This window comes from Podarcis gaigeae, assembly GCF_964106915.1.
Source record: "Podarcis gaigeae genome assembly, chromosome: 14".
Taxonomy (NCBI): domain Eukaryota; kingdom Metazoa; phylum Chordata; class Lepidosauria; order Squamata; family Lacertidae; genus Podarcis; species Podarcis gaigeae.
Window position 1 is genome coordinate 52,860,498 of NC_139690.1, and position 22,804 is coordinate 52,883,301.

General features: G+C 48.9%; 1 protein-coding gene across 1 annotated transcript; it reads right to left on the reverse strand.

The window, feature by feature from the left end:
- Window positions 1-17,225: 17,225 nt before the first annotated feature.
- On the reverse strand, window positions 17,226-21,161 carry LOC310831340 (deoxyribonuclease-1-like; the record flags this gene model as incomplete). The annotated part of the gene is made up of 3 exons (XM_083711916.1): window positions 17,226-18,559; window positions 19,534-19,630; window positions 21,010-21,161. 3 exons carry the CDS (start codon window positions 21,159-21,161, stop codon window positions 18,485-18,487), a joined length of 324 nt encoding a protein of 107 aa, XP_083568042.1. The 3' UTR covers window positions 17,226-18,484.
- Between the last annotated feature and the right edge of the window lie 1,643 nt (window positions 21,162-22,804).

A 22,804-nucleotide genomic window follows, 5' to 3' on the forward strand; every position in this document is an offset into this window, starting at 1 on the left:
AGGCGCGCTCCCCGGCCCCGGCCCCCCTCCCATCCCTAGCCGCTTCTTTTAGCGCGCCTGCGCACACGCCTGCCTGGTCCCAGGGCCAACCAGCTCGCGGCTCCTTTTCCCGTCGTGCGTCGGGAGGGAAACAGACGCCGCGCCGCTTGGCGTGACGTGCGCGACGGTTCGCCTCCCGCGGCCATCTTGGGGAGGTCTGGGGCGTCCAGGTTCGGGCAGCGGAATGCCACGCTTCGAACAGATATACCGTATATATATATATACAGTATCTTTCTATGTCGTCGTGGTTGCTGTTAGTTGCCTGTCTATTCCACCTTTGCTCCAAGCAGCTCAGGGTGCCGCCGCACACGGTTCCCCTGCAGCTCTCCATTTCACAACAGCCCTGCGAGGTAGGCTAGGCTGAGAGACAGTGAGTGGCCCAAGGTCTCCCAGGGAGGTTGATAGTTAATCAGGATTTGAACCCTGAACTCTCCGACGGCCGAGTCCAGCACTCTAACCACTGCGCCACCACAGGCTCTCAGTACAGACCCCGAGGAAGCAGCAGGACCACCCCTTTCCGATGGAAGGGGCGTTGCAGCAACTCCCATATCTTCACTGGAAGCTTCTGTGTGTGACTTGGTGGACCCCTAACCCTAACCCCCAAGGCGCCCTTTTTAAATTGCACGTTTGCAGTGATTTGTGCTCATTATGTTATTGGGGCAGTCATACCTGATCCCACTTTCAACACAATTCAAAGTGTTGGTGTTGACCTTTAAAGCCCTAAACAGCCTTGGTCCAGTATACCTGAAGGAGTGTCTCCACCTCCATCGTTCTGCCCGGATACTGAGGTCCAGCTCCGAGGGTCTTCTGGCGGTTCCCTCACTGCGAGAAGCAAAGCTACAGGGAAGCAGGCAGAGGGCCTTCTCGGTGGTGGTGCCCACCCTGTGGAACGCCCTTCCAGCAGATGTCAAAGAGATAAACAACTACCTGACTTTCAGAAGACATCTTAAGGCACCCTGTTCAGGGAAGTTTTAAATGTATGACACATTAGTGTATTTTTGGTCTTTGTGGAAGCCACCCAGAGTGGCTGGGGAGACCCAGCCAGATGGGCAGGGTACAAATAATAAATTATTATTATTATTATTATTATTATTATTATTATTATTACTTGTTTGCAGCTGCATATTTATTTATTTATTTATTTATTTATTTATATTATTATTGTTATTATGAGAGGTCACAGTGCTTCATTTCCACCATGCAACTTTCTGCTGGAATCCCACAAGTTTTTATACCACAAAAATTCCACTTTATTTTTCTCCCGTTCTGCTACAGTCCCTTTGGACAACAATCAGTTGGACAGCAGAACAAACGAACTAGCTAAACCTGTCGCTACATGTTGCAGAATACACCCACACCAGTCTGGAGGGGCCCTGTGTAGTTGTGTTGTTGCTAAAGACTTACAAAGCACCTAAAATGTTGTAAGTTCTGTCTGACAGCTGCTGCCCATAGGCCTCCGATCTAAAAGACACGATATAAAAGGAAAACGGGTTGGGGAGGGAAGAGGGGGGAACAAACATTGTCTTTCACTGTTCAGCAGAAGGGACCAGGCAGACCTCCGCCATTTCACAATGTTCTGCCCGGGAGGCAAAGGATGGGCAGCTCGCCCCCATGGCCCAGGGTCACTTGGCAGAGGGCAACGTGTGCATCTCTTCAGCTCCTGGGCTTTAAAGTCTTGTAAATGGCCCTTTGAGGGCAGCGTGGCCTGAAAAGTGGGGCAAATGAATATTAAAATATACACAGGGCAGGGCAAGGCAAGACAGAAGTCAGCACCCTGAGGGAAGGCAGAGCTCTGAAGTTGCTCCAGCAATGAACAAGCTCCAACTGAGCCCGCAAGTCAGGGTTGAAGAACTTTTGTGGCTCCATTGGCCAGATCTTTGTGGAGATAAGAACATAAGCAGAGCCTGCTGGATCAGCTAGGCCGGCACCCTGTTTTTTACATCAGCCTATGAAAAAGCCCCCAAGCAGGATTTGAACACAAGCCCGCTCCCCTCCTGCAGTTTCCAGCACCTGGGATTCAGAAGCATTGCTGTCTCTGACTGTGGAGCCATGGATAGCTCACTCCGTGAATGACAACCACTGCCTCCTGCGGTGGGAGGGAGTTCCACCGTTTGTGCTGCGTGAAGAAGGCTTTTGTTTTGCCAGTCCTGAAGCTTCCAGCATTCAGCTTCATCGGATATTAATGAGTCTGGAGAGAGGGAGGAAAACTTGTCTCCATCCACTTTCTTCATAGCATGTATAACTTTAAAAACTTCTATCTGACTCACCATTTCTCTAAACTTTGTTGTTGTTCTTTAGTCGTTTAGTCGTGTCCGACTCTTCGTGACCCCTGGACCAGAGCATGCCAGGCACTCCTGTCTTCCACTGCCTCCCGCAGTTTGGTCAAACTCATGTTCGCAGCTTCAAGAACACTGTCCCACCATCTCGTCCTCCGTCGTCCCCTTCTCCTTGTGCCCTCCATTTTCCCAACATCAGGGTCTTTTCCAGGGAGTCTTCTCTTCTCATGAGGTGGCCAAAGTATTGGAGCCTCAGCTTCAGGATCTGTCCTTCCAGTGAGCACTTAGGGCTGATTTCCTTCAGAATGGAGAGGTTTGATCTTCTTGCAGTCCGTGGGACTCTCAAGAGTCTCCTCCAGCACCAGAATTCAAAAGCATCCATTCATCGGCGATCAGCCTTTTTTATGGTCCAGCTCTCACTTCCATACATCACTACTGGGAAAACTAGAGCTTTTACTATACGGACCTTTGTTGACAAGGTGATGTCTCTACTTTTTAAGATGCTGTCTAGGTTTATCATTGCTTCTCTAAACTAAAAAGGCCCAAACACTTCAACCTATCCTCATACAGGAGTCCCTGCATCCCGTCGATCACTCAGCCTGCTTCTCGGGATCAATTTGACAGGTCATCATTTGACATGACATCATTATGACATCCTGTGATTTCTAAGTGGGCAGCCACCTGTCAAAATCCTTTGCAAAATAAAGCAGAGAAATCATTCTTGTCTCATTCCTCTACTATTTACCACTGGGATAAGTTTACCCCACAAGCAATGGTGGGGGGACGGGGGACAAAAGGGATAAATGATTCTTTTCTTTGCCCTCTCCCTGCTACTGCCACTGCTAGAGGACTGTCTTCATTCTCTGCTGAAACTGCTCGGCTTCCTTTGTAATAAACCTGCACTTCGGATATTTCCGCCCTCTTCCCTGCCGCCTTTTCCAAACCGTGAAAAGAATTGAAGCAGAACCATATGCCAGCTCTGGCGCACTGAGCAACTTAACTTCAAAGGCTTTGAAACGAATTTGCAAAATGTGTACACCATTAGGAAAACAAAATGCAGAAAATGAAAACATAAACAAACAAAATATGCCGAAAAAAGGAAGAAAACGAAACCCTGGGGAAACTGTGTTCAATCGTTTCAAGGTGGCTTTTCCAGAAATGCCACCAGTTCCATGCACAGGGCCGGCCAACCAGGTGAGACTGATGATATCAGGAGGAGGATTTGGGGCCAAGCTCTTTCAGCATCCTGTTCTGAGAGGAGCCAACCAGATGCCTTTGGGAAACCCACAAGCAGGATCGGAGCACAAGAGCCCTCTCTCCTCTGGTGGTTGGTCTCCAGCAACTGCCACTCAGAAGCATGGTTGCCTCTGACTGTGGAGGCAGAGAACAGCCATCCTGGCTGGAAGGCCTCAATAGCCCTCTCCTCCTCCATGAATTTGGCCAGCCCTCTTTTAAAGCCACCCACATTGTTTGGCCGTCACTGCCTCTTGTGGGAGCGAGTTCCGTACTTTAATCACCTCCAACAATTCTGTGGAGGAGTCTGCTGCTTTGGGAATTTCTAACTCTGGGGATTTCTCACAGCTGTCCCTGGACTGGTGCAGGTAAATTCTGTGTCCAGGGCAGCTGTTTACCAGCTCCATCTGGTATGCAGGCTGAGACCCTCCCCGTCCGCGGACTGTCTTGCCAGAGTGGTGCATGCTCTGGTTATCTCCCACGTGGACTACCACCATGCACTCTATGTGGGGCTACCTTTGAAGGTGACCCGGAAACTACAACTAATCCAGAATGCGGCAGCTAGACTGGTGACTGGGAGCGGCCGCCGAGACCATATAACACCGGTCTTGAAAGACCTACATTGGCTCCCAATACGTTTCCGAGCACAATTCAAAGTGTTGGGGCTGACCTTGAAAGCCCAAAACGGCCTCGGCCCAGTAGACCTGAAGGAGCGTCTCCACCCCCATCGCTCAGCCCGGACACTGAGGTCCAGCTTCAAGGGCCTTCTGGCAGTACCCTCCCTGCAAGAAGGGAGGTTACAGGGAACCAGGCAGAGGGCCTTTTCGGTAGTGGCGCCCGCCCTGTAGAACGCCCTCCCATCAAGGAAATAAACAACTATCTGACTTTTAGAAGACACCTGAAGGCAGACCTGTTTAGGGAAGTTTTTAATGTTTGATGTTCTATTGTGATTTTAATTCTGTTGGGAGCCACCCAGAGTGGCTGGGGAAACCCAGCCAGATGGTCGGTGTATAAATAGGGTAATAAATTGTTGTTGTTGTTGTTGTTCTTAACTTGCCCTTTGAGATACAGTGGTACCTCAGGTTACAGACGCTTCAGGTTACAGACTCTCCTAACCCAGAAATAGTACCTTGGGTTAAGAACTTTGCTTCAGGATGAGAACAGAAATTGTGCAGCAATGGCGTGGCAGCAGCGGGAGGCCCCATTAGCTAAAGTGGTACCTCAGGTTAAGAACAGTTTCAGGTTAAGAACGGACCTCCGGAACGAATTAAGTTCTTAACCCGAGGTACCACTGTCCAGAGTGACACTACCAGTACTTTCTGTTCCATCAGGTTTCTGTTGTGTTTACAATAGCAATGCCATCCTCTAAGACCAAGTACTCCAGGTCTCCCATCTTGTCTTGGAGGCTTCTGACATTAGCAGATAAACACCTGCGAACAGAGCTTCTCTCTTATTTCAGTCTCTGCTGCTTTGGCCTCTTCGAATGTCTATTCTGCGCCCACGCACTCTCGATGCCTAGTTCTACAGGCAAGAAGGCTTCCTTCGGAAAAGGGGTGGCGAACCTTATCAAGCTGTGGAGCCAGACCGTTATCTCCTCACTCCCCGGTGGGCCAAATTGGACAGGTGCGTACCACTGCCCACCTGGCGCCAAGTGCACTTTGAAGTCAGGGCTTCCCAGTGTTTTGGTGGAAGTGGTCAGAGAGGGAGGAGGATCAGGAAGAGATCAGGGAAGTTAGACCCAGAGACAGCCCCCCGGTTTCTGTTACACCCACTGCAGGTAGGTACACAGGGGTTACGTTCTTGTGCATAAGCAAAATCGTATAAAGCCAGGATGACCCCTGGAACGGCCCGCCTGACCATCTGTACCTGTCTGAAGGTGGCACTGAGTGGGCCTTGCCCCTGTACAGAAGACAGAGGGCCACCTGAGATCTTGCAGGAGCCCTTGCCCCTTGCAAGACCTTCCCAGACCCTGTCAAGTGTGCAAGGAAGCCTAGGTATGCCTGCGGTAGCATTTGATTATAAACAGTGTTTTGGCCTGTGTTGCTGTGGGCTCCCTGAATTGCCACCCTGTGCCTCTGCATTCACAGGCCTTAGTTCTATACTACCTCCCCCATTTAAAATGCTCACCATTTTTTTCATCTTCATCCCAGCAGGGAGATTTGGGCCAAACTAGGTGTGGGTTAAACCACAGAGCCTAGGTCTTGCTGATCAGAAGGTCGGCGGTTCGAATCCCCGCGACGGGGTAAGCTCCCATTGCTCGGTCCCTGCTCCTGCAGTTTGAAAGCACATCAAAGTGCAAGTAGATAAATAGGTACCGCTCCGGCGGGAAGGTAAACGGCATTTCCGTGTGCTGCTCTGGTTCACCAGAAGCGGCTTAGTCCTGCTGGCCACATGACCCGGAAGCTGTACGCCGGCTCCCTCGGCCAGTAAAGCGAGATGAGTGCTGCAACCCCAGAGTCGGCCACAACTGGATCTAATGGTCAGGGGTCCCTTTACCTTTACTAGACCCTCCTCAGCTCCTGACAGTCTCCTTGTGCCCACTGCAATCCATCTAAAAGGTCTTCTGCCGCTTTTCTGATTTTAAGCGCCAACATTCTGGTTCAATCCCAGTCCAAGGGGATTAGACCGTCCCTTTTGCACAAACCCAGCTTGCCCCAGAATGGTCCCCAGCACCTAACAGATCTCTCCTCCAGACACCATCACCACATCTGGGAACTGAAACTGCAGAGCTGTGTCTGTCTGACTAGCCCTCTGCATGGAACTGGTAGCAGTTTCACCAAGAGATAGATACCTTTGAGAGGCCCTAGCTTTCAGCATCCTAACCAGCTCCCTAAATTTGGCTTCCAGGACCTCATTAGGACATTTCCCCATGTCATTGGTGCCACTGACTTACGAATTGCCAGGCTATGTAGACAATGAACAGCGTCTGCAACCTTCGTACCTGGCCAGCAATTCGCCCTGCGGTGAATTTACCACTGCATCGTTTAAAAAGTAAAAAAGCTAAAGCCCGAATGAGCTATTTTTAACAATTAAACAACTAACAATATGCTGCCTTTTCATGACACCAAACTTGCGCTGCCTGAGGCATTGACCTCACTCTGACTAACAGCTGGGCTGGCCCAGCTGCGGAGTGCAGTATTGAAAAGATGAAATAAATAATAAGCATTAATTGAACCCATAGTCATATGTTGCTGACCACTGAGGGCGAGGGATTTCTCAGTGGTGCATTATGAAGCTTTCTGGCGGAACGAGGGAGACTTTTTGCAGACAAAGGCATATCCCGCCCCCGCTACTCCACAGAGCAACCATGTTGGGGGCTTTTTGTCCGTGAAACGTGCTTTTATACATGTTCCAGGCTCATCTCTCCTATCAATGCTTACTGTCACCACCCTCGACATTCTTGTCGCACCGAATGTCCGTCCGCGCTTTGAATCCTGAGATGGCTTTGATCACGAGGACGTCCCAAGACAAGTCGCTCAGTGTGACAGCGCGGTGGAAGGAACTCAGACGAGATCCCGTAAGACACTTGCCAAAAATAGCATCCTTTTAAAGCCGGTTGGGGGGGGGGTGTTGTTTTTTAAGCCCAAATGCTATAAATCACACAGAGAGATAATGCCCCCCACAAGATCCCTGCCAGGAGAAAAAGATGGAGAATTGTAAGTGGCCACAGGCAAGCGAGCATGGCTTACAGTGCCAAAGCCAACGGAGGTCTACACAGACGTAAGACCCATTGAGTTAAACAGTAAGCCTGGGGAGCCTCACTTTACCATCCGTCAAAGCGAAATCTTAGTGACCCACTAGTGTCACTGCACAGTGTGGTGTAGTGGTTAGAGCGTCAGAAGAGGCCTGTGGAGACCTGCACAGTGTGGTGTAGTGGTTAGAGCGTCAGAAGAGGCCTGTGGAAACTTGCGTGGCCGTTAAGTTTCAGCCAGTCACCAACCCTCAATACAATCTCCTACCTCACAGGACTCTTGGGAGAAAAGAGAGAAAGACTGTAATTGTCACCTTGAGCCGCCTGGTGGAAAAGTAAGGTATAAATGAAAACAAATAAAATGTAATATTGTTACATCCACAGCATCCATTTCATAGAATCATAAACTTAGAGGCATCTTGAGGACCATTTAATCCAGGGGTCAGCAACATAAGGCCTGTGGCCCGTGGAGGTCGTTTGACCAGCCCACGACCCGCCCCTGAACTGAGCTGCCCTCTCGCTGCGCTAAACCGGCACAGCACGGGGATTCGCTTCTGTGGTGCCAGAAATTGCATCTGGAAATTGCAGGTGCATGCGCTCACACACGCGCGCGCAATCCAGCCCACAGAGGGATCTCCACAGGACTGATCCGGCCCAGGCAAGATAAACCTTGCCGACCCCTGATCTAATCGAACCCCCTACACTGCAGGAATATGCAGCTGTCCCTTACGGGGATCAAACCTGCAACCCTGGCGTTATCAGCACCACCCTGACCACGCCCCCAAGGATCCTGGAAACTGTAGTTTACTCCTCAGGGAGCTACAATTCCCAGCCCACTTGGGAGATTACAGTTCCGGGATCCTCTGGGGAAACCCATGCGCTTTAAATGTGTGGTGTGGATGAATAAGATTGGGTCCTGCAAGGGCCTGACAGAGGACCACGATGCAGTGTACGCTCAACTTGGAGGGAGGAGAGGGAATCGAGAAACATGGCTTTAAATCCTTGCTGACTTCCTCACAGGGTTGTTGTAAGGCCCCAACAACCCCTTCCAGAGACACCAGCCTGAGCTCTTTGGAGGAAAGGAGACAGAGGTTATAAATAAGAAAGTGTGAAGGAAACAGCAGAGCTGTTTGGCAGTGGAACAGTGGAACTCCACTGCCTTCCAATAGAATCTCCTTCCTTGGAGGTTTTTAAGCAGCGGTCAGACGGTTATCTGTCAGGGATTCCTTAGCAGCGATCCCTGAGAGAGCCAGCGTGGTGTAGTGGTTAAAAGCGGTAGCCTCGTAATCTGGTGAACCGGGTTCGCGTCTCCGCTCCTCCACCTGCAGCTGCTGGGTGACCTTGGGCCAGTCACACTTCTCTGAAGTCTCTCAGCCCCACTCACCCCACAGAGTGTTTGTTGTGGGGGAGGAAGGGAAAGGAGATTGTGAGCCGCTTGGAGACTCCCTAGGGTATCGATAAAGTGGGATATCAAATCCAAACACTTCCTGCCTTTCAGGAGGTTTGGCTGGATGACCCTTGGGGTCCCTTGCAACCCTCTTGTTCTGTGGTTCTATGAATCACACACAATTGACCTGTAGGGTCAGTGTCGTGTGGTCTTGCCATTCACAGGGAGGCAGAGAGAGAGAGGAGGCCAGCTGAGGCTAAGTGCACCCACAGAGAGGGAGAACATGGCAGCATGTAGCAAATAGCATGGCAATTTTTCTACAGGCGCGGAATTGACCTAGTTCCCCGATCCCGTTGATTTATCGAACTGGAAGCCGGAATCAAGATGATGTGCAGTTGGATTATGCGCTGCTCTGGAGAGCACTTCAGTTCATGCCATCAGCTACAGATTTCAGATTAAACCAGTGGGGTCGCCTCCTCCTAAAGGCTTCAGAAGACAATAGCGTTTTTTTGTTTTTACAAAACTTGCATTTCAGGCAAAGTCGTGTGTGTGTGTAAGAGAGAGAGAGGAGAGAGAAATTGACACATCTGATGGGTCTTTGGCTCAGTGGCAGATCACACAGTGCGCAACATTTTCACCCTTGTGACCTCATATCTGGGTCATAGCAATTTCTCCTGTGGACAGCCTGCTCATTATAAAGCTGGCTTTGAAACAGGGTCAGAACCGTCTGGTTTTATTATTTGAATAGTGAGTATTTTGTTATTTGAGAGCACAGAAGGCTTGGGCAGCGGTCATGTGCAGAATCGTTCAGGAGCCGGCCCCTGCAACCGAACTCAGGGCTCATCCACACTCCTGGCTGCCCCGTGCCTAGAAATCAGGCGTCCAAGCAGTTTCCTCCTTGTCTCTTGTTTTCTAGGCACAGGTCTGAGTGGTTTTGCCTTTGCCCTACCACCTTCCCACTCTTTAGTGCTGAATCGGAACAAACAGAAGTCCACAGAAAATCTTATTGCTGTTTGTTCCAATTCTCTGGGCAGGGAAAATGCTGTTGTTCAATGCCTTCATATGAAGGAACTGAGGGGACATTCATTCAATTTGCAGATGACACCGAGAGGGGTAGCAAATGCCGGAGAAAGCAAATTCGCTATTAAATATGATCTTAATAGGTTGGGGAATTGGGCCCTAACTAGCAGAATGACAAACGTCAGGTTCTGCACTTAAGCAGGAAGAACCAGCTGCACAAAGAGGAGATGGGGGACCTGGCTTGCCAGTAGTACATGAGAAAAGGATCTCAGGTCTAAGTAGACCACAAGCTTAACATGAGTCCACAGTGTGATGTGGCAGCAAAAAAAGCTAATGCTATTCTAGGCTGCATCAACAGAAGTCTAGTCTCTAGATCAAGTCCCACTCTGCCTTGGTCAGACCCCACCTGGAGTCCTGTGTCCAGTTCTAGGTGCCACAGTTTAAGAAGGACGTTGGCAATCTAGAACATGAGCAGAGGAGGGGCAACCAAGCTGATCAAGGGTCTGGAAACCAAGCCTTATGACGAGAGCTTGAAGGAGCTGGGCATGTTTAGCCTGGAAAAGGAGAGTCTGAGAGGAGATATAATAATAACAATAATTTATTATTTATACCCCACCCATCTGGCTGGGTTTCCCCAGCCACTCTGGGCAGCTTTCAAGAAAATATTAAAATACAATAGTCTATTAAACATTGAAAGCTTCCCTAAACAAGGTTGCCTTCAGATGTCTTCTAAAAGTCTGGTAGTTGTTTCTCTCTTTGACATTTAGTGGGAGGGTGTTCCACAGGGTGGGTGCCACTACCAAGAAGGCCCTCTGCCTGGTTCCCTGTAACCTCACTTCTCGCAGGAAGCGAACCCCCAGAAGGCCTTCAGCACTGAACCTTCATGTCCGGGCAAAATGATGGGGGTGGAGATGCTCCTTCAGGTATACTGGACTGAGGCCGTTTCGGGCTTTCAAGGTCAGTACCAACACTTTGAATTTTGCTTGGAAACGTATTGGGAGCCATCGTACCTCTTTCAGGACTGGTGTTATGTGGTCTCGGCGGCCGCTCCCAGTCACCAGTCTAGCTGCCGCATTCTGGATTAGTTGTAGTTTCCGGGTCACCTTCAAAGATAGCCCCACGTAGAGCGCATTGCAGTAGTCCAAGCAGGAGAAAACCAGAGCATGCACCATTCTGGCAAGACAGTCTGCGGGCAGGGAGGGTCTCATCCTGCATACCAGATTGAGCTGATAAACAGCCCTGGGCACAGAATTGACCTGTGCCTCCATGGACAGCTGTGAGTCCAGAATGACTCCCAGGCTGCGCACCAGGTCCTTCAGGGGCACAGTTACCCCATTCAGGACCAGGGAGTCCTCCATACCTGCCCGCCTCCTGTCCCCCCAAAACAGTACTTCTGTCTTGTCAGGATTCAATCTCAATCTGTTAGCCGCCATCCATCCTCCAACCACTTCCAGACACTCACACAGGACCATCACCGCCTTCGCTCGTTCTGATTTGAAAGAGAGGTAGAGCTGGGTATCATCCACATACTGATGAACACCCAGCCCAAACCCCCTGGTGATCTCTACCAGTGGCTGCATGTAGATGTTGAAAAGCATGGGGGAGAGGAGAGAACCCTGAGGCACCCCACAAGTGAGAGCCCAGGGGTCTGAACACTCATCCCCCACCACCACTTTCTGAAGACGGCCCAGGAGGAAGGAGCGGAACCACTGTGTAACAGTGCCCCCAGATATGATAGCCCTCTTCAAATATCTCAAGGGTTGTCACATGGTAGAGGGCACAAGCTTATTTTCCCCTGCTCTGGAGGGTAGGACTCAAAACAATGTCTTCAAGTTATAAGAAAGGAGATTCCAACTGAACATCAGGAAGATCTTTCTGATGGTAAGAGCTGTTCAAAAGAGAATTGGACTCCCTCGGGAGATGGTGGACTCTCCTTCCCTGGAGGTTTTAAAGCAGAGGTTGGATGGCCATCTGTCAGAGATGCTTTAGCTGAGAGTCCTGCATTGCAGGGGGTTGGTCTAGATGAACCTTGGGGTTCCTTCCAACCCTATGATTCTATGATCTGGAGAAGGGGTGTTCCACTGGTTTGGGGTGGGTTTGCCCTCCCCATGAAAGAGCTGGCCTTGAGCTTGGAGGAGCTCCTAGATCTACATTTGTCAAGAGTCAGGGAGCTACACCCAAGAACTTGGGTATAACCTTCAACGCCTCCCTTTCCATGCAGGTGCAGGTTGCAGCCACAGCAAAGGTGGCATTATTCCATCTCCGCCGTATCAAACAGTTGGTTCCTTACCTTTCCCGCCCCAATCTGGCCACAGTGATCCATGCGACGGTCACCTCCAGACTTGATTATTGTAACTCACTCTACGTGGGGCTGCCCTTGAGACTGACACAGAAACTCCAGCGGGTGCAGAATGCTGCGGCAAGACTTTTTACGGGGTCCTTGCCGTGGGATCACATTCATCCAGTGCTTTACCAACTGCACTGGCTCCCAGTGGAGTACAGGGTCAGGTTTAAGGTGCTGGTTTTGACATTTAAAGCCCTAGGACCCACGTACCTACAGGACCGCCTCTCCTGGTATGTCCCAAGGAGGACCTTAAGGTCCACAAATGACAACACTTTGGAGGTCCCAAGTCGCAAGGTGGTTAGATTGATCTCAACTAGGGCCAGGGCCTTTTCAGTACTGGCCCAACTTGGTGGAACGCTCTGTCACAAGAGACCAGGGCCCTGTGGGACTTGACATCTTTCCGCAGGGCCTGCAAGACGGAGCTGTTCCGCCTCGCCTTTGGCTTGGACTCAGTCTGACCCTTATGTTTCCCTCCCCTTATGGTTCTGATCTATGGGCTTCTTTTAAAATGAGGCTGCATTTTAAATTATATTTTAACCTGTATTTTATTTTATTTTATTATTGTAATTTTACTAGTGTTAGCCACCCTGAGCCCGGCTCTGGCCAGGGAAGGCGGGGTATAAATAAAAATTTATTATTATACAGTGGTACCTCAGGTTAAGTACTTATTTCGTTCCGAAGGTCCGTACTTAACCTGAAACTGTTCTTAACCTGAAGCACCACTTTCGTTAATGGGGCCTCCCGCTGCTGCCGTGCCGCCGGAGCACAATTTCTGTTCTCATCCTGAAGCAAAGTTCTTAACCCGAGGTACTATTTCTGGGTTAACAGAGTCTGTAACCTGAAGCGTATGTAACCTGAAGCGTTTGTAACCCGAGGTACCACTGTATTATTATTATATTACATGGGCATAGAGTGCCACCTTTTCCCGGTGTTGGCTGGTTCATCAGCTGTGGCCATTCCTGGACAGCAAGACTCTGGCTACAGTGGTATCCCAGTTGAATTATTGCCATGCTTTGTTTCTCAGACTTTGACTTGACTGTGGTTGATCTTTGACCTGAGGCCATTGCAAGGCCAAATGGCTCAAACTACCCCAAGTGACTTGGATGTGCTGGGACTGGACAGAGCCTCTCCGACTCCTGGGCCTGGAGAAGGGTCTAAGAGAGGCTCCCAGGCCTCGAGGGTTTGGTCTGCCAGAGCTGCAGGACAGCCTAGCGCACTGATTGTGCCATGCCTTGTTTCCCAACACGCCACATTTTCTCATTCTAGTTTGTTTTCATCTTCCATATTGCCAACTCGAGCTGCAAAAGCTTCAGACATCTGCTTGCCAAGAGACGTCTTCATGAAATGTATCATAAGATCAGCTGGTTCTGGTGAAGACAGTTCTAGCAGGGAGAGGAGGGGAAATGGCTTTAATAAAAACCTGGGAAACTACAGATGGCATGGGGGGTGAGAGAGAGAGATTCACGCACGCTTGGTTAGCTCTAGCAGACGGTAAAGGTGGATCTGGGGAGGAGGGTAGGTCTGATCTACAATGCTAGAAAACATCAATTTCAATACCGTGGTTTCAAACATTTTAAGGGCACTTCAGACGTCCTTTTCATGGTGTGTGTGTGTGTGTGTGTGTGTGTGTGTGTGTTCGTGATGCTATCAGGGCAGTCATGAGTCCCCATATGCACCAGTCACACCCGGTCTGGAAGTCTCCAGGTTAGGGAAGACCCACATTCTAATTCCTCTGTTGGGTTGAATCAATCTATGTGTGTGAGTGTGTGAGATATCTGTCTGTCTGTCTGTCTATGCAGACACAGAGAGAGATTGAGATTCATTTCAGTTCACTTGTTTCTACATTAAAAAAATATGTCTGCAATCATTTCTTTCCTTTTGGCCCCTCCTCCTTATTGCCTCCCACCCCCAACCACTGGATTTCCTGAGGCTGTGAGCCCCAAGGGGACGGAGATATTAAAAGCTGCTCTGAGTCCAGGCTGCAGAGCCAGATTTAAAATCAAATAAGCAAGCAGGCAGCCTCCTTCTGCCTTCTAGTGCTCACACTGAAGAATGCAGGGAGACACGACAAGGACGCAAGTCGGTGCCCGGCTGCTGCTTCTCGCTTGAAATAGTTCTTGGAATGTTTGTGTTTTACGATGGAGCAGCGTTGAAACATTTGATTGCTGGTCATTTGGAATTCTGTCTCGATTTAGAGGATTCACAGGGAAACTCCGGCCAGAAGTGCTCAGTTAGATCTACAACAGGCATAGGCAAACTCCTGCCCTCCAAATGTTTGGGACTACAATTCCCATCATCCCTAGCTAACAGGACCAGTGGTAAGGGATGATGGGAATTGTAGTCCCAAACATCTGGAGGGCAGGAGTTTGCCTATGCCTGATCTAGAAGTTCATTTATATCTCCTGCGTCCTGAATTGAGGCGACTTGGGAAACAAGGGGGGGAGAGGAGGAAAGTGCTGTTTCCCCTCGTCCTGCCTGAGAGCTTCCTGGGGTGCCTGGTTGGTAACAGGGCACTGGATTTGAAGGACCTTTGGGTGCTCGTAGGATTTCATCTGGCTGTGCAAGTTTGGGCAGCCCTGTCCTCCACTCACCGAAACTTTTGAGTAGCCTTCAAGGACAGTTTCTGATTTGATCCCAGAATGTACTGCTTTTCCTTACGATGTCCCTATTTTCATTGGAGAAATGTTGGAGGGCATGGAGTTATGAGCTGTCTGAAGGCAATCCTGTATAGGGAAGGTTGTTGTTTTTTTAATGTTTTATGTTTTATTATGTTTTTATATATGTTGGAAGCTACCCAGAATGGCTGGGGCAACCCACGAAGGTGGGTTGTTTACTATTAGGAAATAAAAAAACTATCTGACTTTTAGATGACAGCTGAAGGCAGCCCTGTATTGGGAAGTTTTTAATGTTAGTATGCTCTGATATTTGACCAAAGTGCGGGAGGCAGTGGAAGACAGAAGTGCCTGGCATGCTCTGGTCCATGGGGTCACAAAGAGTCGGACATGGCTAAACGACCAAACAACAACAGCATGCTCTGATATATGTTGTGAGCTGCCCAGAGTGGCTGGGAAAACCCAACCAGATGGGTGGGGTATAAATAATAAAATTGTTGTTCTTAAAATTATCGTTATGGTTATGAAATGGGATGTCCCTGTTTTCATCGGATAAATGTTGGCGGGTTTGTTGTGTCTTTCTGCCTGACACATTGTAAACCATATGGGGCGGATGGCGTTTAACACGCCCCGGTTAAGTATTCCCCCCCCCACACACACACACATCTGTTCTGTGCAGGCAAGGAACAGAATGCTAAAAGCAGCTACTCCTGGTCTGCTACTCCCATTTGCAAAAACCTAGCAGAGCTAAGGAGCAACACATGAGACAGCGATGACGCTGTTGTAAATAAAAATATGCCCTTTTCCCTTATGGGGTATCCAAGAGCCCATATAGAGTCCTTACATAGGTTCCCTATTGGTAGGAGAGAATAACAGAGACCAACCAGAGAATATTGAGAAGCAAAGCAGCTAGTAAGCTTGATCTTTATTGATCTGTTGCAACAGGGTGCTCCCCTTACATGCAGGAAAAGAGGAGGACCCACAAAAATGCTGTGCAAGGGCTTATAAAGACTTTTGAAATTCCCATCCTGTAGATCAAGACCACCCCCAGAAACATTATACATACATCACAGAAGGGGTGTAACCTAAGACCACCCCTCAGATACATCACAGAAAAGGCTGTCTAAAACAGAACATTTGCATGTTGTTTTTCTCCTGTTGCTTGTTTATTTCCTTTCTGGCAGGTTACTTGATTGGATTGCCTGAGGAGCCTGGCCAGTCTTGTAAGGGCTCTATATGGGCTCTTGGATACCCCATAAGGGAAAAGGGCATGTTTTTATTTACAACAACGCTTCACACCTTCTAATTACTTCTACACCACAAACTGTTGCAGAAGCAGGCACGACACCTTTCTGCCGGTCTGAAGCTTTAAAACGGTGCATTATTCTTGGAACCGGGACTTTTACCTGTAGCAGCACATTCAGAAAGTGTAGAAGCAGGGGGCGTCCTACGGAAGCAGGCTGAAATAATGTGAGCAAATCAGATCCTGCCATGTGTTGCAATAGATTTATAAAACACAGGGGGTTGGACTACACCAGGGGCCAGCAACCTTTTTCAGCCATGGGCCGGTCCACTGTCTCGCAGAACTTGGGGGCAGCAGACTATATTTTGAGGGGGGAAATGGATGAATTCCTATGCCTCACAAATAACCCAGAGATGCATTTTAAATAAAAGGACACATTCTACTGATATAAAAACACGCTGATTCCCGGACCATCCGTCGGCCGGATTTAGAAGGTGATTGGGTCGCATCCGGCCCCCAGGCCTTAGGTTGCCTACCCCTGGACTACATGACAATGCAGATCCCTTCCAACTGTTGCAGGAATTTATGTATGGGGGGGGGGTTTGCCCCTCCAGCAGATATCATGCACATGCAGCCCACCACCAAAATCAGCACAATCACTTTTGTGACTTTTGTGATTTGTCCCCACAAAACACTTCATCACAGTTTCTTCCTATCTATTCCAAGGGCCTTTGCTGCACGATACCAAATGTAACAATTCACTGATCAATGTATCTGTGTACTGGCTCACTGGGAAAATTTCAGAAATTCATATAGACATGTGAGCTCAGCTACTCAGCAGCCCCTCTGCCTGAGTGATCATTCCTGGCATCCTGATACCTGAGTGCCAGACAGGCAGCCATTCCAGAAATAACAAACCCAGGTGAAGACAAAAGGGTGCAATGATCTTGGCTGGGAAACAGGGAAATGCAAAGATCTATTTTGTTCCACTTGATGGGTGTTTGGTGGAGGGCAAGGGGAACCATGGGGCAGGGTCCAGGATGCTCAGATTCCTGCCACCAGACCTCCCCTGTCATGATGTCACCGTGATGTAGTTTGCGGGGTGTAACATGGGGATTAGCAGCTAATAAAAGTTTGGGTTCTCTTTTGTTGGGGGCTTCCATCTTGTTCCACCTGGTGGCAGGTGGGAGTCCTGTCGCCACAGTCTTCCATCAAGACCAAGCCTCCTGGCTGCTCTTTTGCTCTGGTATTCCTGGCTGGCGTCCTTGTTTTTTGTCCAAGGGAGCCCTCAGATTTCTCCGTTAACAGATCTCTACAATTCTATAATTTTATTATTGATGCATTCTCCAGAGTTATAGTTTTTTCACACACAGAGAGAAATACGTTGTATGTTTTGTAATTTATTGTTTTAACGTTCAGATAACTGAGAGAAGAGGCAGGATGAAACATGACCGATGCAGTTTTGTTTTATGGTTCAGTACTCTTTTTATTTTGAATTACATATGGGAGTGGGGAGCACCCTTCTCGTTTCAGTGCGTGGGGGTCTCTCAGATGCCCATCCAGCCCTGGCGCTGAAGGAACGCTCAGCTGGCAGCCGTCCAGTGCAGTTGCTACACCTGCGCAGCCCAGCTTCTTGTGGTCTTCCTCGGCCTTTGCAAATAGCGGCAGTCTTCCAGGCGCTTGGGACTACAACTCTCAACAGCCCCTCCTAATATGGCTGTGCTGGCAGGGGGCTGATGGGAGTTGTAGTCCCAAGAGAAACTGGAGGGCAGCAGGTTGCGAAAGGCTGAGCGAGGGCTTGGCAGGACCAGTGTGGACAAAATGGACTCAGCTTGCAAAGGTCTGACATCTTTGTGAGAAAAGAACTCACAAGATGAGAACTGTCATTGGACGGAATGATTTTATGAATTTTTGCTAATTTTCTTAATTACAATTCTTAGAGACCCCGAAAATGGTTAACATTGTAAATTATCTCCCATTATTTTTCATTCCTTTTTTTAAAAAAAGAAGCTCATTCTTGTTCGAATCCTTTAAAACGTTTTTCTTCTTGCTTTACCCATAAAATCAAAGATATCTTGTTCAGTGTTGCAAAATCCTCCATTTTGATTTGCCATATTTAATATTCTATATTATTTTAATGAATGTTGAATGTTATTTTATTTGCATAGTGTATATTGTATTATGCAAATTGTCTGATTTATATGATGTTAGCTGCTCTGAGTCTGGCTTTGGCCGGGGAGGGCGGGATACAAATAAAAATTTATTATTATTATTATTATTATTATTATTATTATTATTATTTATTATTATCTCGCTGAGTTTCCATTTGTTAGATCCATCAGCCCTTGCATAAGCCATGATTTTTGGCAATTTGGCAGTTCGTCTTTAGCATCATCATTCACAGCAGCTGGAAAAACATTTGGGTGGAATTAATCCTCTTTTGTTTTGAAGAGTGCTTGGATTTCACGTGCACCAGAAAGGACCACTTGGAGCCTGGCGTCCTGGACGTCCAAAAGCCAGAGGGACCTGGGGGCTTCTCCCAAAACTAAAGCGTGGCCTTTGAATCTGCCCATTTTCTACCCCTGCAGCCGGAGGGCAGAGCGCTGCAGCCCCCTGGGGGGTCTACGTTGGGGGTGACACTACACGGCGGTGGAGGAAATGCCGAGAGATTTCAGTGTCACTTCCACGGGGAAATGGTCACTAACAGCCAAGGCCTGGAAAAGAAAGGAAGAAACAGCGGAGTTAGGGGGAAGAGGAGGCTGTCTTGGGGGGGGCATGCAGAATCAGAGAGTTGGAAGGAACCCCAGCGGTCATCTAGTCCAACCCGCTGCGACGCAGGAGTCACGGTCAAAGCATTCCTGAGAGAGGGCCATCTAACCTCTGCTTAAAAACCTCCAAGGAAGGAGAGTTCATCACCGTCCAAGGGAGTCTATTCCACTGCTGAACGCTTTTGCTATCAGAATGTTTCTCCTGATGTTGAGTCAGAATCTCCTTTCTGGTAACTTGAAGCCATGGGTTCGAGTCCTACCCTCCAGGGCGGGAGAAAACAAGCTTGCTCCATTGTCCATGTGACAGCCCTTGAGTTATTTGAAGATGGCACATCTCCTCTCAGCCTCCTCTTTTCCAGGCTCAACGTGGCTGCTAGGTCACTTCTCTGTCTCTTCTGCTCCAGGCTAAACATCCCCAACTCCCTGAACATTCCCCGCTGTTTGGGGTGAATTCGTTTCTTCTAATGCACACACACCTCTCAACTGCCCTGTTTCAAAGGGCACATCCCTAGAAGAACAGAAGCCAAACCTGGCTTCTGGTTGGATCCTGGAATGTCCTGGTTTTTTGGTCCAACAAAAGTCCTTGTCCCAGAGCACTGGGCCAGCAACACTCCTTTTTTCAGTCTGGCACTCTGGTGTGTGTCAGTCGAGTTGTGCCCAAGCACTGGAAGGAAAGTTGCTCATTTGGGGGGGTCTCATGACGGTGGAAAAGACTCCCATCTGTCATCGCTGGTTTAGCTGAGATTCCTGCACTGCAGCAGGTTAGACTAGAGGATCCTTGGGGGTCTCTTCCAACTCGAAGATCAAATTATTCTAAGACCAGAGCTCCCCACGCCCAGCCTGGTCGGCAGTGACCATCCCTCCGTCCCTCCCCCCCCCCACACTGGGAAACCCATGAGACTTTTGAAACAGCTGCTCACGTCCTTCTGTTGAAGCTTGAAGGTCTGCTGGAAGTTGTTGACTTTGGCTGAGCCGGGCAGGATGCCACTTCCGAGTCTGGGGCCCATCGCCACAATCCTGCAAGGCGCCACAAGGGCACAGTTACATTTGGGAACCTGCTCCACAGAATGCGAGGGGACCCCCCGCCCCCACCCCATCCTTAAAGGTAAAGGGACCCCTGACCATTAGGTCCAGTCGTGGACGACTCTGGGGTTGCGGCGCTCATCTCGCTTTCCTGGCCGAGGGAGCCAGCGTACAGCTTCCAGGTCATGTGGCCAGCATGACTAATCCGCTTCTGGCGAACCAGAGCAGCGCACGGAAACGCCGTTTACCTTCCGGCTGGAGCGGTACCTATTTATCTACTTGCACTTTGATATGCTTTCGAACTGCTAGGTTGGCAGGAGCAGGGACCGAGCAACAGGAGCTCACCCCATTGCGGGGATTTGAACTGCTGACCTTCTGATCGGCAAGTCCTAGGCTCTGTGGTTTAACCCACAGCGCCACCCGCGTCCCTTAGGTGACTTTAAAATGGGTCTGAGCCATCAAGGCTGCCCATCTCTCTCGTCAATAATATCTAGATACCGCTTCATAGGCAAAAATCCCTAAGTGGTTTACAGAAAACACAGTCAAATAATCTTTGAAAAGCAAAAAACGAAATGTATAGACAAAACTGAAGATCAAATTACAAACAACAACATCTACACAGGGAAGCCATCAATAAAACTTTCAGTTAAAAAGGTAAAGGACCCCTGACAGTTAAGTCCAGTCATAGACGACTCTGGCGTTGCGGTGCTCATCTCGCTTTATTGGCCGAGGGAGCCAGTGTACAGCTTCCGGGTCATGTGGCCAGCATGACTAAGCCGATTCTGGTGAACCAGAGCAGCGCACGGAAACGCCGTTTACCTTCCCGCCGAAGTGGTACCTATTTATCTACTTGCACTTTGATGTGCTTTCGAACTGCTAGGTTGGCAGGAGCAGGGACCAAACAACGGGAGCTCACCCCGTCGCGGGGATTCGAACCGCCGACCTTCTGATCGGCAAGCCCAAGAGGCTCAGTGGTTTAGACCACAGCGCCACCTGCATTAACTTTCAGTTAAATATCAACAAATAATAAAAAAAGAACAATGGGATGAATCTGATTGTTGTTGGCGTCCTCCTGTCTCGAAAGACAATGGAGTATGCCTCCGGGGGTGAAGTCGGTAGAGTATGAGACGGTCAATCTCAGGGTTGTGGGTTCAAATTGGGCAAAAGATTCCTGCATTGCAGGGGGTTGGAACTGATGACCCTGGTGGTCCCTTCCATCTCTATGATTCTATGAGAATTGCAGTGTCTGTTGTGGGTGCAGAGACCAGTCACTCAATACTGCTGCGTTGTTTTTGCAGTCCCAAAGTGGCTCTGGGGCGGGGGGGCGGGGGGAGAGAGAAAGAGCCTCCGGGCCCTGGCCTCCCGCCACTCACCTGTCGTAGGCACAGTGGGTGCTGGTCACCGTGGTGTCTGCTGCGTCTGGGATGAGCCACTGGAAGGCACTGTTGGTGCGCAGGCGGATGCGGGGCCAGTCCTCAGGCCGGACGTAGGAGCAGCCGGCGTTGAAGTCTCCCAGGAACAGCATGTCCTGCCAGGAGGAAGAGACAAGCTCAGGAGGCGGTTATGGACCCCAGGAAAGACACGGCTCAGACTTGAAGCTGACCCATGGGCAAACACACACACGCATGCCCAATATGAACTGGTCCAGACCCTGCAATCGTCATCTGAGGCCCATCTCCATGTGCCCCTCTCCACAAAAGGTCTGGAGGGTTGGCAACGTAAGAGCAGGCCTTCTCTGTGGTGGCCCCTTGTTGATGCAATGCTCTCCCCAGGGTATTATACACCAGTAAGGTTATATCATCTTATAAAATCTGGAAGTAAGAATTGCTGAAGGAAATGTGGAGTGATGGGAACATACAGTCATATGTGCTGGGATTGTCCGTTAGTTAATGAATTTTGGAAACAGATTGCTATAGAAATATTGGGAATTGTGGGAAGGAACGTGGAAATAACTAAATTAATCATTCTTATTACCCTGAGTATTACCGAGTTAAAAACAAAAGAGGAATGCAAATGGGTAAAGTTGATGGTAATTGCAGCCAGACAGGTTATAGCGGTAATTGGAAAAATGCAAAAGAGCTAGGGGTGAACCAATGGAGTAAAAAACTGAATAATATTATAATTTTAGAATACCTAACTGTGAAGATACATAGAATGAAAGGGTTTAAGGTCAGTGCGAAAGAGGAGGATTGGTTTGAGAAGATATTGAATTATTTGAGTAGGTTTGAACAATTTGGGGCAATTAAAATGTTAAAAGTTGAATAAATCTTGTGGAAGGAGGTGTGTTAAGGTATATAGAAGTGTACATATGGTTGATTTGAATATGCTATTATTGAATATTATTGAACATGTATATTATTGAATATGTATTTTATTGAATATTGTAAACCCAATGTATCAGCCGCCTGGTGGGTTTCACTGTTTGTGTTTTGGTGGTTGGTAAAAAATAAAATTAATTTAAAAAAAATGCTCTCCCCGGGGAGGCTTGCCTGAAATGTCTTTAGGCACCAGGCAAAAACATTCCTCTACTCCCAGGCCTTTGGCTAATTAAACCATTTACGGTGGACAGCTCATTACTCTTATGTGTTTGTGTGCTGCCAACACACACACACAAAATTATTATTACACACACACGTCCATGTCCGTCTGTCATGGATGCCTTAGTTGAGATTTCTGCATTGCAGGCGTTTGGACTGCATGACCCTCAGGGATCCTTCCAACTGTACAGTTCTATGATTCTATTATTCCTTGATACACTCACACACACCTAATTAATTGCCTGCCACCCCAATCTCTGAAGGATGCGAGATCCCAGGGGTTCCAGGCGCTCTCCCAGGGTCCATGGGAATGAGGCACAGTGCAGCCTGTGGCTTCTTTGTGATATATGGCTTATTTACACATATGAACCACACCTGAGCCTACGATGGAGGGGTTCGCAGCATTAACATCTCAAGAGGGTCTTGTTTCTCCTATAGCTGCCCACAGACTTCAGCCGCCGTGCTCTGACCCTCTCTCCAGCCTGCCGCCTTTACCAGAGTGCAACTTTTTTCCTCCAGGTCACATCCCAGCCAATTCTAAAACTCTAAACCCCGGCTTTTGTTCTTTTCACTAACTACCTATGTAATTGCTGGAGGAAGGGGCCCACCCACCAGCCCATTTGCTGTCTGG